The sequence below is a fragment of the Anas acuta genome, chromosome 6 (genome assembly GCF_963932015.1).
Source record: "Anas acuta chromosome 6, bAnaAcu1.1, whole genome shotgun sequence".
Taxonomy (NCBI): domain Eukaryota; kingdom Metazoa; phylum Chordata; class Aves; order Anseriformes; family Anatidae; genus Anas; species Anas acuta.
Genome location: NC_088984.1, coordinates 4,249,820 through 4,267,319, shown reverse-complemented (window position 1 = coordinate 4,267,319; position 17,500 = coordinate 4,249,820). Strand labels below are relative to the sequence as shown.

The window sequence follows — 17,500 nt, the reverse complement described above, 5'->3', positions numbered from 1 at the left end:
TGCCACTGCTACCTAGCCAAACGTCATCATCCTTAAAAAAAATACACTGAAAGTGCAGCTTCCATCCTAAGAAAGAATGCCAATCACAGAAAGCATTATTAAACCCCTATGTGAAAGTGTGCATAACAATCAGTGATCACACAGCTAACACAAATTTCATTCCTAAGGGGTGACTTGTGGCTGCCACTGGGATACTCGCCAGCCTTCACCCCTCCACCACTGGCAGAGACCACACCACAGCCAACCATCCAAAGCCCTAAGTAAATCTTACCTCTTGACCCCCTTACAGCCTAAAAACAAGCTTCAGCATCACTGAAAACAAAATATTTCTTAACTTCCTACTGGATATTCACTGTGTACTGCTAACCAGCGAGGTACTGAAAAATTGGGTTTTCAAATAAATGAATGATTACCAAATTATAAAATACGTGTACATTACTTTATTTCTTACCAAAGACTGTAATTGTGACACTTATAATACTGAGGGCATTTGATCCCATAACTGGAGGGAATAGAATTTCTGTGCCAACAATTTCTTATTAAAAAAAAAAAAAGTCTGGAAAAAATCTCTTAAGTAGATTTTCAGCAAAGCATGTGCAACAGGTTTTATTGGTACTTGTTAGCAATGACCTGCATATGTCATTTGTATGAATATGGCCCTATCAAATGCATGGTGATGAGACACATTTCACCATGTTGCCCTTTATATAGACTCTATTTATACACGAGGATGAATGAATTGACAAGACAAGAGGTGCGGCATATAGATTTGATATACTGGCATAAATTTAGGATGATCTACATTATTCATAAGTACTGAAGCCACAAATGAGATATGTAACAACATCCAAAATGAGTGTCAATAGAATCTGTTCCCGCAGTGCACCATCATATATTCCTATCTGTCACATATTCCTTAGAAATTTCTCCTTCTAAGAAATCTGGTGCACTCAGTCTGGAAAGCAACGTTGCCTTGGGATCTGCAATAAGACCTGCCTTGAAGAACAGGCTTTCAGAAAACTGCCTAAAAAGAAGTGGACGGAAAGCAGGAAGAATTTCCTACTACCCAATGATGACCTTTTTTTTCCAATCCAGCTGTACCGCAGTTGGGGACTTGAAAGTTATTTGGATCAGATCAATTTCCTGGTGTCTAAAAGCTGGAAAATCAAAACTAAACCAATTGAAAAATCACAGACCAGCAGGCCACAGATACTACACGACTGACAAAAAAAAAAAAAAAAAAAAAAAAAAGATTTTCAACTGATTCCAAGTCCAATTTTAGAGACTGAGGTGGTAGATGGATACTTGTCTACAATTTGGAAAACATGGATGAGCTAAAGCACCAGGTATTCTGGAGCTCACCTGTGGCTGATACCCATTTTCAAAAGGTTTAATTTACTACGTGCACAACCACTAGAGGATTTGGTCGGTCTGTTTATTGCCACAACCTCTCAGACACAAAGCTGTGTCTATCCAGGATAAGCTCTATTTCTTTTTCAATTGAGTAAAACTTTATACTGCGTGGTGGTTGTCAGAAACCTAGAAAAGGAAGGACTGTGCAAAAGAGTGGTAGAAAAATACTAAAGATTAACGACCACTTTCATGCCAGATACAAACCAGAAGCTCTCCACACAACTTCTTAACCTTATGTTTGAAAGGGAACTAAGTGTTTTCACCTGCTAAAATCTTGGTCTGGATTTCAGATGAGTGACCAAGACCTGAAAGATTTTATTTCCTATCTGAACCATCCAATCATTTACACCTATTTGTAGACTTACATAAATACAGACGTGTTACCGAAACACAACTTGTAAACACGGTCTTGCCCTGCCGAGTAAAAAGAAAAATGCTTGCTGTCTCTAATCATTTTGATTTTGTAATATATCAATATTTACTTTCACAACTACAAAGATTTTAAACACGTTCTTTTCACTAGTGTAGGAAAATACGCACTTGAAAATTCCTTCTGGAAATATCTATTTTATGGTAACTTTATATTAAAAAAGAAAAAAAAAAGGTACCTGGAACGTCAGTGAAACACTCTCCGAGGACGGACACATGAAAAGGTAGTTCTTTCTCTTTCAGTTTCAGCAGCACTTTAAAGAAAGTTTCAGGATCTTTGTCATGTTCCCTTGAAATAAACAGAACTTATCTCAGCATCACTTATGTTTACTTGTGGAATTGTTTTCTGTTTACCAGAACACTATTTATCTTCAGTTCCACTTTGAGGGACTAAAGCTCTTCAGCATAAATTCCCTCTTTATTTATGCAGCATGGTTGAATATTTTCCTCAAGCCAGCACTCAGGATCAAAACTCAGTTTCATCAGATTCTTACATCCCTCCCTGTCCTCAAATGTCTTTTACTCCTCAAATTGCCAACTTTTTACTTTATTCCTTAAATTATGAACTTTTTAAAGTGAGAAGGACTGAATATCACATCCAGCTGAAGGCAAAATCACACGAAAGAAAGGATAAGGTAGGAAAGAAAATACATATTTTTTATTTTTTATCTGTCAAAAGATACGTATACCGTCTCCATTATAGCTTATTGTCGCTTTTTTCAGGAGCAATATGCTAATCAAAAACTTTTGCTAGAAACTTAGGATTTCCAAAACTGGAATTTTATGAATCCATGTACTAATGGAAAGCTTCTAATCTGTTTAGTGCTTTAGATCAAGAAGGAAAGAACTAACATGAGGCTTTTTCTACCTTTAGACTTTCAGGGAGGTAACTGGAAGCTAAAATAGTGAACAAGAAACCTGTATTTATTTATAATTTCAGCTGATGATAATACTAAAGGTTTGTATAGGTATGACAGTCAATGCCTTGAAACACAAATTTGGTTATTTAAAAAAGGAAAAAACAATTTGCTTGTCTACGGTCTTTACTAGGACAGAATGAATAGTCATAACAGTCACCACAAATGATCTAAATTTCTAAAATTTGGTACATTTTATTAAAGATGAAATGAGAGACTTCCCCCACACAAAGGTGAATATTATATCTTGCATTTAATTATTCTGCTTTAAATTATTGTATTTCAGACAGATGTGCACCATATGTCTTTAAAATATTTTGGGTTTATTTATTATTTAGAAAATTCCACTGTTTTCCTTCCTGTATTAAGGGAAAATCTACAGCTCAGCTGCCCTGGTGTCTTTCCTCACAGACTAATTTTCTAGAATGAATCTGTAGGTTTGTCACACCGCTATATGAAAGATTAATAATTATATCAATCAGGAAATCTGAAGCCAAATGACATCTGCAGCTCTACATGTGTTAATTTCTTATTCAGTCAATATTTTTGGTTTAGGGAATTAAAACAAATTAATCTTATAATTAATGTGACTTTCCTAGGCTGAAAACTCGTCAGAAACCGTGCAGTTCTCAGAATCAGTTGCTTTTTTTTTTAAAAAAAAAAAAAAAAAAGGGGAAGCCAGACAATAATTACTTTAAGAAGTTCTGCATCTCCCAGATTTGTTTTGTTCCCAATAATAAAGAGGAATGCAACAGCATAAGCTTCCTAATTTGTTTCACATCTGCGAACCAGGAGTTTTCACGGGGGTTCCAGCAACCAGAGTGGCTGGGATCGCTGACTGGGAGAGAGAAATTTCCTTCAGCTGATAAAAAAAATAGTGATAACTGCCCACCGGTTTGCTTGGGCTGAAGTAGCCACCTGTTTCTGGCAGGTAAATTCAGTGTGTTGGTGTATTTGCAGCATTTCAGTTCCCTCCAAGTGCTCAGCTGAAAGAGCTGAAGGGGGATTACAAGAGATGATTCAGACTTGGCTGGAAGGGAGCGCCTATTGGAAATGGGAAAGTTTGCAGGGAGAAAAGCGGTGGTGCTGTGAGCCTGTGTCGTGCAGGACTGTGTTTCCTGCTCGCCTCAGTTTCCCTTTCGGGCAGATTTTTGGTGGTGATCCTGTCGAGCACACCCCGTATGTGACGCCGAGCTATGCCAAGCCCAGCTTCTCATCCCGGGGTGGAACCCAACATCCACGTACGCAGGGAAGCCGGTCCCGACAGACAGAGCCACGACGCTCGCACAGAGCCTTCCAAGCTTTTCACAGCCGCGCTATCGGCTTCGCAGTCACACAAAGTCCTTCCAGAAAAGGATATGCTTTCCTTCTCCCTTTCCAGAAGAGACCAGGGGTCCCAGAGGCAGCCAAGAGTGGAGGATGCTGTTGGAGCCACATTGTCAAGGAGCTGGCAGGAGAACGTGAAGCCTTGCAGCTCGGAGAAGCCACATAAGCTGCACATATTTAGGAAAACTGATAGGAATTGGAAGTTGCAGCTTTGTTTAATAGGTGGGGAAGAACAGAAGGAAAATTTGGCACCCAGAAGGAATGCTGAAAGGGGAAACGTTTCCTCTGCACTGGAGCCTTTCGTATGGGTTTTCTGATGTAGGTGATCCTCCTTCCATATCCCCTCTGAAAATATTTAACTTTTATATGATACCCGGAGGTTTTAGGGACACGTTTTGTGAATCTCAGAGCTTTTCTATTTGGGAGGTCATATCGTCTGAGCTGTCAGAGCCTGCGGCTTTTCCATACCATGGCCATTTTATTTCCAGTCACTTTGCTAAGACCTACAGCAAACTTCCAGCACGTGTACCTACAGCTTGCAATCATTACTCCACCCAGCAGTTACTAAAGGTGTAGCTGCTCCTGGTAGAAAGGACTAACTAGCACAAGACCAACTCTTTGCCGCACCAAAGAGTGCTGCGCTTCTTGGCTGACATGGAGAAAATCATATACGATCCAGTCTGCCTTACTCAGCAACAACTGCTAAACACACCAGATTGTCATAGCAGTGATCGTGGAAAAAGATGAACACAATATGGAATGTCTGTTCTCTAAAGATCTGCTCAAAATGACGTGCACTTTTGGCTGCATCTGTTGCATTTTGGAGCTTTATTAAACGGTATTAATTATATATATGCTCCACTTCCTTAGGAAGAGCTGCAAAATTGCATAAAAGGCTGAAATAAAAATACAAAATTTTCTTTTAAGATATTAAGTTTTGAGGAAAATTTAGCTAATTTGATTCTAGGGTCTCGTTTTGCTGTTTAAGTACTTGAAATCCTCTTGTATTTTTACTGGATCTGATATGCATCTGGTACAGGAAACATAAGAACTGGGCAGAGTACGAATGTGTCTAAATTTCATCATAAGAACATGAAAACATCAGAATGACCAAACTCCAGCTGTAAACTGCCACAAAATGGACACCGGCACCATATGCTTCCTCCTTTTACCTAGATTTGCATTGAGAGCACGGCTGTTGGAGATGCTCAATTTCCACGTTTAGATACTACACCGTCATTTGTTTATTCATTTATTTTTTTTACCTAGGATTACTCGAGTTTTTTTTTAATTTTTGTGTCCCAAACACGTTTCAAGAGAGACACTTTAAGCCTCTCGTAAGAACTGGCTGAGGTTTAGCGGTCTGGGTGTGGGAGCACAGCCCACGGTTCCTCCTGACTTACAGCGACTTCCCCTTGCAGTCTGAAACAAAACTTTCCAGACCGTCCACAGGCGAGGAACGGGAGGGCTGCAGTATCAGCAGCATCAGTATCGAGCCTCCATTATCTCTGCTTTAGATTTTCTGTTTATAAAATGGGTGTGACAGTATTATTTTTTCACCACAGAAGGATGCTGTCAGGATTAATTGATGACTTGACATCCCTCTTTTCAGCCTAAAATGATTAAAAATGCAACTACGACGAGGCTCCACTACACAGTCAATAGCAAAAGTTTTCAAAACCCCTTTCTGCTTTTCAGGGATTTTGTGAATTCAGCCTGAGCCCTTGAGCCTTGCCCTTTGCTGGACTTGGATGGAGAACACATATAGACCAGCTCACCTGGAGTAATTCCCTTCTGCAGCAGGATGCCTACACCCTGACCAGGGATGGGAAAAAAAAGAAAGAAAGAAATATCAGAATCTGGCCCTTTATATTATTCTGTGCATATTCATCTCTTAAATTTGAGTGAAATTCAGTAAGAGGCCCAGATGGTCTTCTGTGACTTAAGTTTAATTTTTTAAGTGTATGTAAACTTTTCACACTTGGTGATAATCCCAGTTATTTAGGATTTGGAGAAAGACACATATAGCTATGCAATTACAAAGTAGAAGAGTTGTGCAGGAGAGACAGAACTTGCTCAAAGGGGCAAAATAAAGGCAGTTTATTTTGGTAAAAAAAATAAGTTTAAAAACTATGATTTATGCAAGTTAATCAGCAACAAGAAAGTGCTGAGCCAGGGAGAAAGTCTGAATACTTCAGAAAATACCGCATCAAGGGTATGTAATGCCTGTGATAACAGCGGTCCTGTTGTGCCATCTCCCAAGGTGTGACATATTCTGAAAGGGTTACAAATAAGCTCAGCTAAAAGCAATATTAAAAAGCTTGATCTTAATCTTCTTAAGACATTTAGCATTTGAGTGGTAGAGAATTCAAAACTGTGAATGCGCACGGTCATGTTTCATTTTTTTTTACAGCGATTTAAATCCAAGCAATTCACAACATTTTCTACACAATCCTAAGCAAAGCAAAGCACCCTGAAAGCCCAGGCAGGACAAGCAGCACCATGTCCAGCTCACCTAGGAGCAGTCTATAGCAAGCATCAGTACAAAAAAAGTGGAAAAAGAGCAGCAGCTCCAGCTGCCCCAACCTGGGTACGTCTCCTTCTGCCTCCCCATTTCATGAAATCACCTGAATGTCAGACAGACACACAGGTGGCATTCAGAAATGGCATTACTAACACAAGTACAAATTTTTCACAAGTTAAACTAGCATTTTATCACTTTTATAGTCTACACAACAAAAGCTAAAACACAAATTCATGGCTACCTGCAATTACTGCCAGAAAATGGCTCACAAAAAAAATAAAACCACTAGAATGGCATTCATTATTTGTGAAGTTGGGCATCACTTTTGGAGACAGAGGACTGGCAAGCCAGAATACCCATGGAGGAAAAGGGAGGACAAGGGACATCAGCCTCTGAAAGGCTGCAGCAGGGTATAGGGGCAGGAGCAGGAAAGGAAATCCAGGAGCACAAAATCAATAATTAAGTTTAAGGAAATGAAGTTTCTAAGACCCAGATCTTACAGCCTGGTCTATTTAGTTCTGGGAAGGTGAAAAAGTGAGGAGTGAGTTTGGCAGCACGCAGGCCAGAGAAGATAGGCAAAAGATTGTAAAGAGACAGAAGCACAAGAAGAGAAGAAAAATCAAAGAACAGAAATGCTCACGTTGAGAATTTAAAAATGATGGCATGTTCAAACTCAGGGGAGAAAAAGTACACAGTAAATAGAAAAGAAAAAGGATAAGGGACATAGCTGGGAAAAAAAGAATACAGAAGAATCAGACTGTGATGGAAACAGAAGCTGCAGACAGCACTTGAGAGTGCTATCAGTGGTAGAGAAAAGGTCAGAAAAATATCAGTACAGATATGAATTAGGAAGCAAAAATAAAACTGCATGGTAATTAAAGGAGAAGAACTGAAGAGGCAGAGAAGATAGAGAGGACAGACACCCAGCAATGTCAGAAGAGAAGCAAGGAACAGTGAGGAGGACGGAGAACAAAAGAAACAAGGACGAGGAGGTAGAAAACATGTGAAAATCTTTGTAGTACTTAAAAGTTCTGAAACAATGAAAGAGAAGAAAAGCATGGGCAGAAGAAAAACTGGTGCTGAGAGCTGTGTGAGCAGCAAGGCAAGATCTGCCCCTCCATCGCACACAGAGCCAGGAGCTGGAAGGTGCCTTTATCCCAGGAACATTGTTTGGGTGATAAAAGCAGGAACTTGAGGTTCTGCACTGCTTTGGTTGATATGATACAGACTTGGGGAGGGTGATGAAGGATGCCACAGGCTGATAAGAGGACTCACATGCCATCAGCCTCCTGTTGACCCTGTATCTGTCCAAGGCATTCTCAAGAAATGAGCAGCAGCACATCAATGAATGGTGCAGTCCTTAAATGCACAAGATCGAGCCAGAAATGGGGCTCCATTTCATGTCAAACCTCACCTACAGAAAAATATCAGTGATTTAACACTGCACTGCACTGTTTACTATGGTACACTTTGACATTTCACATTAAATCTGCAACATGTGAACATAGGTTTATTATAATCCGATAATTTTAGACAATATCAGTGTTGTGGCAAAAAAAAAAATAAGCATGGCCTTCAAAACAGAGAATCACAGAGTTCTGGGCTTTTCCTGACACTGATTTCACTGATTTCCCACGGGACCGCTCTGCCAAGGTTTCCTCATCTGTAAGATAAGGTTTCAGAGGAGCTTTCATTTACAGAAAAGTGGCGAGGATCGGAGTCAGTACATACTTCTGGAGGATAATATTCATCCTACAGTAAGAGGACTAAGTTACGAGCCTATTCAACACACCAAATGAAATATATTCAAGTAATTATTTTCATGAAGGGCAGAGGACTTTCCTAAATCAAACGACTTTAATATACATTTTCTGTGTTAAGATTAAAAAAAAAAAAAAAAGGGACAGAAAAAATTAAAATTCTAATACCAAATTTCTGGTAACAATGCTCATGATAACTGCAAAAGAGGAAATATTACTGCCAGGAAAGAGCTATTAGAAATGAAACAGGGGAAAAAGAAATAACTATGAAAATGCAAACATGAAGGAAAAGTTAATTGCTTTCCATTTATTCAATTTATCACAGTATTTTTCCATCTTTTTACATTTCCAATATGAGGCAGAGGTACAGTGTAAATATGTAGTTAAGTCCAATGAGTTTCCTTCTTCAGCTGATACGCTTACAAAATGTCTGCTGTAACTGTGCCTCTAAACATTGTCTGGCATCATCAGCATCAAAAGTTGCCACAACCTCCAATACCCCCTCAGTTAACAGAAAATGGAGTCAGCTAGAAGCAAAGGTTTTTGCCTAAGTGTCACTGAAAAAACGACACTACAGAATAAATTCTAACCAAATTTTGAGGTCCTACAAGTAGAAGAAAAGGTTCTGATCCTCACCTGTGCTTGCAAAATACCTGTGCAGGCCAAGGAATTCAGAGATGGCAGTATACAGGCAAAGAGCAGCCGAACAGAACCAGCAAAGACAGTGTTTTATTTTCTATTATATCCCATGACGTATTTACAGTGAGGAGTGTGTATTTTACCTTCTGATTTTTTCAAATTGCTGGCCTGAGAAAAATGGGTGGCATTTTGCTTTACGCTGGAAAAGCATTTTCTCCTATCTTGTGTTATCTAGAAGAGATTCATAAAAAAAGAACCTTGGGAGTTTATTGTTTAGATTCTTCTTCCTCTCCCCTCACAATTCATGGAGAAAAAACTCAAAATAAAATATTGTACATTCTCTAACCAAAGAAACCTCGGGATCAGCATCAGTCATTGAGCCTCCTGCTTATTTCTTAAAGAGAGATTAACCTTTGAAGACAAAGACCGGCGTTTGGTCTCAGTTACTTTGGTGTAGAAATCAATGCACTTTCGTTCTGTTGCCTTTTTTCATTTCTTTTGCTCCAAATTAGTGAACCTAGCTTTTCACAAGCGCAGGATTCAGATGAAAAACATTTCTGTCGAATTATTAGTGGAACCCAGTAACCGCTATGGACTACCCCCAAATAGTTTCTTGGAGGAAAAATTTACATGAACTTCCTTTTGTGTTGCAAAGGTAACATAACAAATGGTTTCCTGTTGTTGGGAGCCGTGGTAGGCCAGATAAAATAATCTGAGTGACCCTGACAGCTCTGATAACCACACACAGCATATCCTATTGTAATTCAACACACTATGAAAAATTATGCCACGGTAATAAACGATGGGTATGAATATGATAATAAACGGCTAAGAATTTACTCGGGTGGTTCCTTGGAAGAACAGAAGAATCGAACGTAAATCACTCCATAAAAAATACATTACACGTTTGCCTGAGAATGGCAAACCCACTGTACAAGACCCTGTCTTGATGCTCTGCTCCTCTCTCATTTTCATGGTGAGCTTGCATCACAAAACTATGACTATTTAATACTCCCTCAAATAATCCATTGGGGTCAAAAAGCAAGCCCTGGTAACAGAGCAATACCCTGAGGGGAGTTAGCACAGGTACCTAAAATAACTCGTCCTTTGTGGATTTGTGCAGCTGTCCTCTCCAAGGATGAAGTTCCTAAGCAGGAACTTTCTTGGCACCAAGACCAAGGCCTGAAACTCATTATTCAAAGAGATTAAAACAACTCCAAATCTCACAGCTTTCAGAACAAGGAATGAACTAATTTCATCGAGTCAAGTTTTTGCACAACTGCAAGCAAGAAAAAGCAGAGATTACAGAAGACAAAGGGAGAAAGAAAGGGTGAAAACATGGAGAAGAGGAAAGCGGGGGAGGAAAAGAAGGGAACGAGAGAAGAAAATCAAATAGTTGCAGTGCAGTAAGAAGGAATTAATTAAAAGGAGCTTTGAAGGAAAAAACAGAAGAAACATAATCCCCCATTATTGGTGAAAATAAGGAAGAATATTAGATCATTGGCTTACGAATGATTAGATTTTTGTTTCTCAGAAGGTATTCGCATACTTTGGTGATGGGTGCTGCATATTACAAAAGGTGGCATCATCTACTGATTTTGCCTGGGACTTACTGCAAAACCCCTTCTGTCCTTCTTTATGATGTTTCCCAGGACTGAAGCTATCTTGGACTATAGCCTTCCAGAAAAATTCTGCCAAAATTTTTCCAGAACATCCAAAGAACATGATTTAAAATCCTACCACCCAATGAAACTGCAAAGCACATCTTACATATATTAAATTTCAAAGAAGCCTCTGTTTTAAGTATTCAAGCCTCTTTTTGTTTTAGAGTGAGAACTGAATATTTGAGTGGTTTCATTTTGTGTCAAAGACACGCTCTTTGTTGCCCTTGTGAAGATCTTCCTAAAAATGTAGCCAAGACTGCAAAATTTTCTTCTGGTGTCTGGTCACTGAGTGGTCCACGTGTCTTGGACACACAACAGGCCAAAACCAAGCAAGACCTCTCCTACCTCTCCTACCTTCACAGGTCAGGCTGATGAAACCCAGGCAGGATCCAGTGTCTGTGAAAACATAGATCTTGTCTTCACTTTCAATGATTTCTCTGCTGGACTCTGAATAACATTCCTGGAACTTTGCAGAATAAAGAAGTGGTTTATATGCATTAAAAATATGAAACCGTGAGAAAATGGGTAAGATTTGGTTAAGAAAAAGACAGTGGTAGAAGAGGGGGGATGAAGGGGCAGAAAGTGGTAACGGAAATGTGTGCTGTTCTAGTTTGACTAAAGCCCTTAGAAATGAACCACAAAAAGCAGTAGGGACAAATAAGATCTGATCAGTATGACCAGCTACACAAAAATAGCATGGCAAAGAAACACCAAGATAGGTCTGGGAAAATGGGGCAGAAAAAGATTGTTTTGATGGCAATATGTGGGAGAGTTTAAGCCCCCTTCCTCCAGAGCCACAAAAGGGCTCCTTGGTCCCACTAGTTCACGTGCACTTCTGCTAAAAGATCTGTTTTTCTCTGTGGCCCAAAGAAGAAAGACACCACAAAATGAGTTTCCTATCATGGAAAAGGGGAGAGACAAGCTTACTGGAGATTTATGGCAAACTGTGATACACTGACTCCAAACAAACAATAATCTAACATCTTCCAGTCTTACTTTAACTCAAAATCAGTTTTTCAGCCATGGTTGAAACTTTTGTCCCGAGAGTCTTCAGAGGACAGCACTAACATGGCAGTCTCACAAGTGTTTGGGTAGTACAGAGGGAATGAAGAAGGAAGGTTTCTACCTGTGATATTTTAAGCCGAATCTTCAAGTTACTTCTCTTTTTCCGGATATTTAAAAATTCTTTCTGTCTCACGTTTGAGCAGCATGACATGCTAAGCTCAAGGGCTTCCTTCACATTGCTCTGCAGACCTCTTCTCACCGCACTCCTGTCCTTGAGGCAGGGCCACATCAGCAGGAGATCACCTCCGATGGGTCACACTCAGCACCGTGCCCACCAGCCACCTTGGGGTTTTTCAGTAAATTATTGCCGTACTAATCAAGTGAGGATGGCTTTGGAAATAGAAACACATGGCTGTGAGGTACTTTGGAGTGCAAAAACATCCCCCATAGCAGAAAACCACTCAAAGGGCTTGAGTTTTGCTTGTGTTGCAGATAGCAGTGCTCTTACGATCTCTTACTGCTCCTACGATGTGCACCCCAGGTAAGGTGTTGCTTTAACCATGACTTTGCAGGAGGGGAAAAAGGGTTTACACCAAATTTATCTACACATAATGAGGAGCAGAATTGGGCCACAGAGCTTAAATAGAGAAAAGAAAGTATAGTTCTTAGTAGAAGTGAAAGAACTAAATGTATTTGAGGAAGCAGTGAGAAAAAAAAAAAGTAAAAAAAAAGTTTTATTTTAATATGATTATTTTTCAGCCTATTAAGTTCTCCAATATCAGAATGAAGCCTGCTAAAAGTTAGTAAATAAAGGCTTTCAGGAGAGCTTTATTAAATCACTTATGACTTATCAAGTTAAAACTCCCACTCAGATATCTTAATAAAACTTTCAGAGAATATATTTAATTTCACTGGAAACCAGCAGCCCATTACTAACTACAGGAGTGACTGTGCACTACACCACTGAACAGCCTTCTGTAAATAGAGTATTTACCAACAACTTGGATTTAGTTCTCTAAAGTTTCGGTTTCTGAAGGTCAAATAACTATGTAACTGCTTAATAAAGAAGCAAAGAAGTACCTCTAAATATCTCCAAGCTCTGATGGGCTTATATTCTGCTCCTTAGGTGAGGTATTAGCAAAGCTTATTTATTTTCATTTCCAAGGCTTTTATTTGCTCATTCCCTTGTGGTAAAGCTGATTTCCATGATGATTCCCTTCTTAATTTTAATACCCTTTTTACTCATCATATAGACATAAGAATTTTCCATAAAATAATGAAACCCTTCCAAAGGAAATGAAGACAACTAGGAGAGGAAAGTAAACTACAGCTTACTTTTTTTTTTTTTCCAATTAATTGATCCACTGTCATATGCATATATGAAAGATTTTTTTTAATGAAAGGAAAATAAGGTTAATTAACATAAAACCCCTCACTCCTTGAGATGTTGAATTTTGTATTTTATCCATGCTGCCTTAAGTGCCTTGATTTCCCAGTAATGACCTAGTTCTCCTAATGAGTAACATTAACCCCTGGCTGTAGCTGTCCAGGACTTAATTGTCAACTGGAGCTGAAATAGGAGAGTTTGCCGATCAGCAGGTATGTGGTATATTAACTCATGTCATTTCAGACCCTAATAAATAAATCTGTTGCTAAGGCAACAGGAACATCAGCTGTATCACTTTTTTTTTTCTTTTTTCCCCCCCCTTTTTAAAGGAAACTGCCTTTCACACCGAGCTTTTAAAAAAGGAAATTAACTACATGTAACCGTAATTAGAAGAAACATCGTTTCTCATCTCAGAAACATATCTACATTAATGAAAAAAGGCTTTCAAAAAGAGGACTGCTTTCTACTGTGACCAGGGTAACTGAAATTATTTCCCTCAACTGAGGGAATGCAATTTGAAGTACACATCTGAGTGAGAACAGATCACAAAATATTTTCACTCTTTGTGTTTCTGAGATAGTTCCCCTCTCCTTTATTACACTGCTGATACCAAATGAGCAAAATGCTTCAACTATTAATCAGCAGCCTGGGCAATTGAAAACAGATGAGAAAAAATACCACTCAAAACCTAACACCTTCACTACCCTCTGTGTATCTTCCAGTATGATTGGCAGCAATGCAATCTTTTGGAAAGATAAAAAACACTCCACTTCCAGCTCATCAGACTTATCAGCTAATGAAAATTTAAGTACATGATTTAAACATAGATGCCATTGCTCCTCGCTGTCCCATGGCAACAGTTACCTGAACCTTGAATGGGAAAAGCAAGAAGAAGCTGGGGCAGAGACATCGCAGCTGGGCAACACAAAGGGTACCTGGGGCAGATGCATTGCAGCTGGGCACTTCAAAAGGTACTTGAGATTTGCTGCAAAAGCGCTGGTTATTCACCTTCTGCCTCAGTTTCTCCACCTGCAAGATCAGATGCTGAATACTCTGATTTTAGAATAACAGATTTGAAGTTTTACAGAAAGACAAAGTATTGCAAGTACTATATGCAAGTAGTACAGGAGTCAGACTTGATGATCCCTTCCAACTTGGGATATTCCATGAAATATTTTGGTTTTCTCTAATATTCAGGAAGGAATATCCTGGTGCTCCACACCCCTGGGGCCAGTGCATTCCTGAGGTCTCTTGGTGCCTTTCAGGTCAATGTCACAGTGCTCATTCAATTCTTGCCACTTTGCCATGGCTTGACATGTTTGTTACAGACTAAAAATTTCACAATTGGTAGGTTCGTGTTCAGCATGCATCTGCCCGACAGTTCTTCTGAAACTTCAGTGACCCACATCTCACCCAGAGACTTGTCAGGAGGGGAACTGAAAAGAAGTCCATGAGGCCACTAATGCTCTTGGAATGCTTGCTACAGACTCTGCTCACACTTTAAACATAACAAACTGCTCCTCAAAACTGTATCTGGCTTTTGAGCTCAAGGTTACAAAGGTACCTACAGAGGCATCTTTTTTCCTGTTATCAAAATTGGAGATGACTTCTCTGGACTATCAACTTATGGCCCTCTGAAAAAACATTTTAGAAGACAGATAGAAAAAAAATAATGCTGTGATGTTCACTATAGGAGGAGAATTTTCACATTTGAGCGGTCTTTATGCTCAAAATTTCTGCATGCTTTCAAAAACAATGATTAAGGAACAGTGCATCTTCCACTGGAAGGGTTCAATATCCCAAATCCACGGCTGTTGGAAGAAGTTTCAAGCTCAGGTTTCAGCAATGAATGAACAACTAAAGAAGAACACATACATCCAAACCCCCTTCCAGTTAACTTTTAAATCTGAACTTCCTGGAGTATTTCATCAACTTTCTTGTTTGCTGCTCAGAAGAAACTAATACCTGCTCTCAAACATAATCCTAGCTTGCATGAAAATGAAGTTAGAGTATTTTCTTTTTGCTTTAGGTGGTCAAGAAGTCAGCTTCTACTTAATCAGATCTCTCTACATACACTTTCATGGCAACGTTTCATTCACCATTTGTCATCTATACTGCACCCTTGGTGAACATGGTTTTCTTTGGGAGTATTAGATAACTTCTCTTACACACTGCTAAGAAGTATCCATTTTAAAACTGTTATTTTACATCCTATGGGCTTTTTATCGTATCTGGTACCTTTTAGTTAAGGCTGTATAAACACTTGCATTTTAAGCTTTTGTTTTCAGTCTGTCTTATCTACCCACCGCTTTCACCTTTTTGGATTAAATTTGCCAGAATCAGTTGCTTTGCAAAGATGAGGTTTCCCTCTAGGAACTCACTCCCTATTCAGCACAAATGTAAGCCAAATTCTGTGCTACATGCCAGTAAAAGGGGGCAGAAAAACACCAGCCAGCTGAGACTTCCCTGAAAGGGGGGCTTCTGCAGGTGACATGAGCTGGCATGAGACCTCCCCTTTCTCTGGAGAACATTCAATCTCTACCTTCCTTGCAGGATGTTGTATGTGTAGGCACCTGGAAAGGAAAAGCAGGACCATGGTCCTTTCTGCTATATGCTCTCTGCAGGCTGTTTACAATGTTGGGGATGCCTGTTGAGACCAAAAGTACTAAACGTAGTAAAGGTGATTTCTAGGTGGACCGCTTATTCTTCCATCTTTTCCATCTGCCTTTCTATACCTGAATCTTGAATGGGATAAACTTTGCTCCAAATTATTCTGCAATGCAAGAGAAATACTTGGATATAGATTCACTGTGTATTAAAGAAACTATATTAAAGAAACTGTTTTCTCAAAGTTTCTATGTTAAACACTTTTGAGTTCTGAATTCCTGTTAAAGCTAAACACCCTAACTACACAAATGCTGTATCACACTGCTGAGACGAAGAGTCATAAGGTGCTACTATTAAAACACCTTTGTAGGCTCCTCTCCTTTGCAGTTTGCAGAGGACTTGTGCTCAGCTCACCGATGAACAGCTGTCACTCCCTGAAGGCAGTGAATTGGCTGTGCTACCAGAGATGTGTCCTCTCCAAGGACTTGTTCCTGAGCGAAGGAGACCAGGTCCTGGCGATGGGCAGCCACATGCCAGTGCACCGATGGGTACATGGTGAGCACAAAACAAACTTTTCTCCATGGACTCATTTCTTCAGCTCTTTGACTTCGGAGATGCTCTACATTCTGAACAGGCAGCAGGGCACAGTGCTATCTCTGGGCACACCACTTTCCCTTAGACCAGAAATCTGCAGATAATTTTTTTCAATCTGTATTTTTTTTTCTTCTGAATTTCCTCATCGTGACTTCCACCACAGTTCCTCGTGCTCCTGTATCTCCTTCCCCACGCTCTTGTCACACACTGTTACGTACGATGCTAGATAATGGGCTTATCTGATCTTTCACGTGAATTGATAAGGGCTATTTATTTGTATGTGTGTGTGTGTAAATTCTTGCCGATTCTGCATGTGATCTTTTATCACACCCATGCAATTAGGGGAAGAAGAATTGATTTCTGACAACTTTCTGCTATCGAGTCTTTAACTGCTGAGATGATACAGCACACACAGGGAAGAAAGAAAAAAGATGAGGCCCTTGAATTAAAGGAAAAAATGCAGGTCTTCTCCATGAAAGAAAGGAGACAAGGCCCCAGAATCCTATAGTAACAAAATGAGTACGTGTCGTCTGCATGATGTGGCTATGGTTTGGGGTACAGTGGGTTTGCAACTCTGCACATCCACTGTCACACCCAGATGCAAAAAGAGAGGAAGAACAAACTGGCACGGCCCCAGTTACTACGAAAGCTTTGACAGGTGCCCGTGGCCATGCTGGGGGGCAGCAAAAAGGAATAATTTATGCACATAAATGCTCGTGTATAAATTTTGTGGGGAGAGAGGATTGTGCCACACCAGTCACCGTCGTCTCCTTCATACACTTGTTGTTCACCAAATGCATAGTTTATTATCTTGGAAAGAAAACCTGTGGGATAGTATAGGGTTCTGATCAAATCTGGGGACTTTGTCCATTGATCATCACAATTTTGCTGTCTGTTTCCACCAAAGCACATTTACACGGAGGGAAAACTAATTCTTTGGCAGAGCTGCTGTCACAGAGAGACGCTCGGAAAACCATCGCAGCCTTTTATCCAGACCTCTGGCTATAAGTCATTTCTATTAACAGTGCCTTGCTATAGATGTTTATAACAAAACATTAAAGACTTGGTGAGAAAGGAGAAAACAAATTACTCTGCAGAGAACCTAGCAACTCTGCTAAAATACTGTCAGTTATTTATCTGCTGTCAGCAGAGGTTGCACACTGTAATCCTTGACAGGCTCGGATTCGGGGAGAATGAAGAGAAGGGGCAGGGATTGCATTTGAGGGCCTGTTCTC

At 39.8% G+C, this 17,500-nt stretch overlaps 1 protein-coding gene across 36 annotated transcripts in view; it reads right to left on the bottom strand.

Moving 5' to 3' along the window:
* Positions 1 to 17,500, bottom strand: part of GTDC1 (glycosyltransferase like domain containing 1) — a 182,132-nt gene that overhangs the window by 19,528 nt on the left and 145,104 nt on the right. For 34 of the 36 annotated variants that reach the window (XM_068687046.1, XM_068687055.1, XM_068687068.1 and 31 more), the window contains one exon: positions 2,022 to 2,131. The exons of the other annotated variants lie outside the window; for them this stretch is intronic. In XM_068687046.1, coding sequence (XP_068543147.1) covers positions 2,022 to 2,131 — 110 coding nt within the window. The remainder of the gene's footprint in view (positions 1 to 2,021; positions 2,132 to 17,500) is intronic. 36 annotated transcript variants of the gene reach the window in all.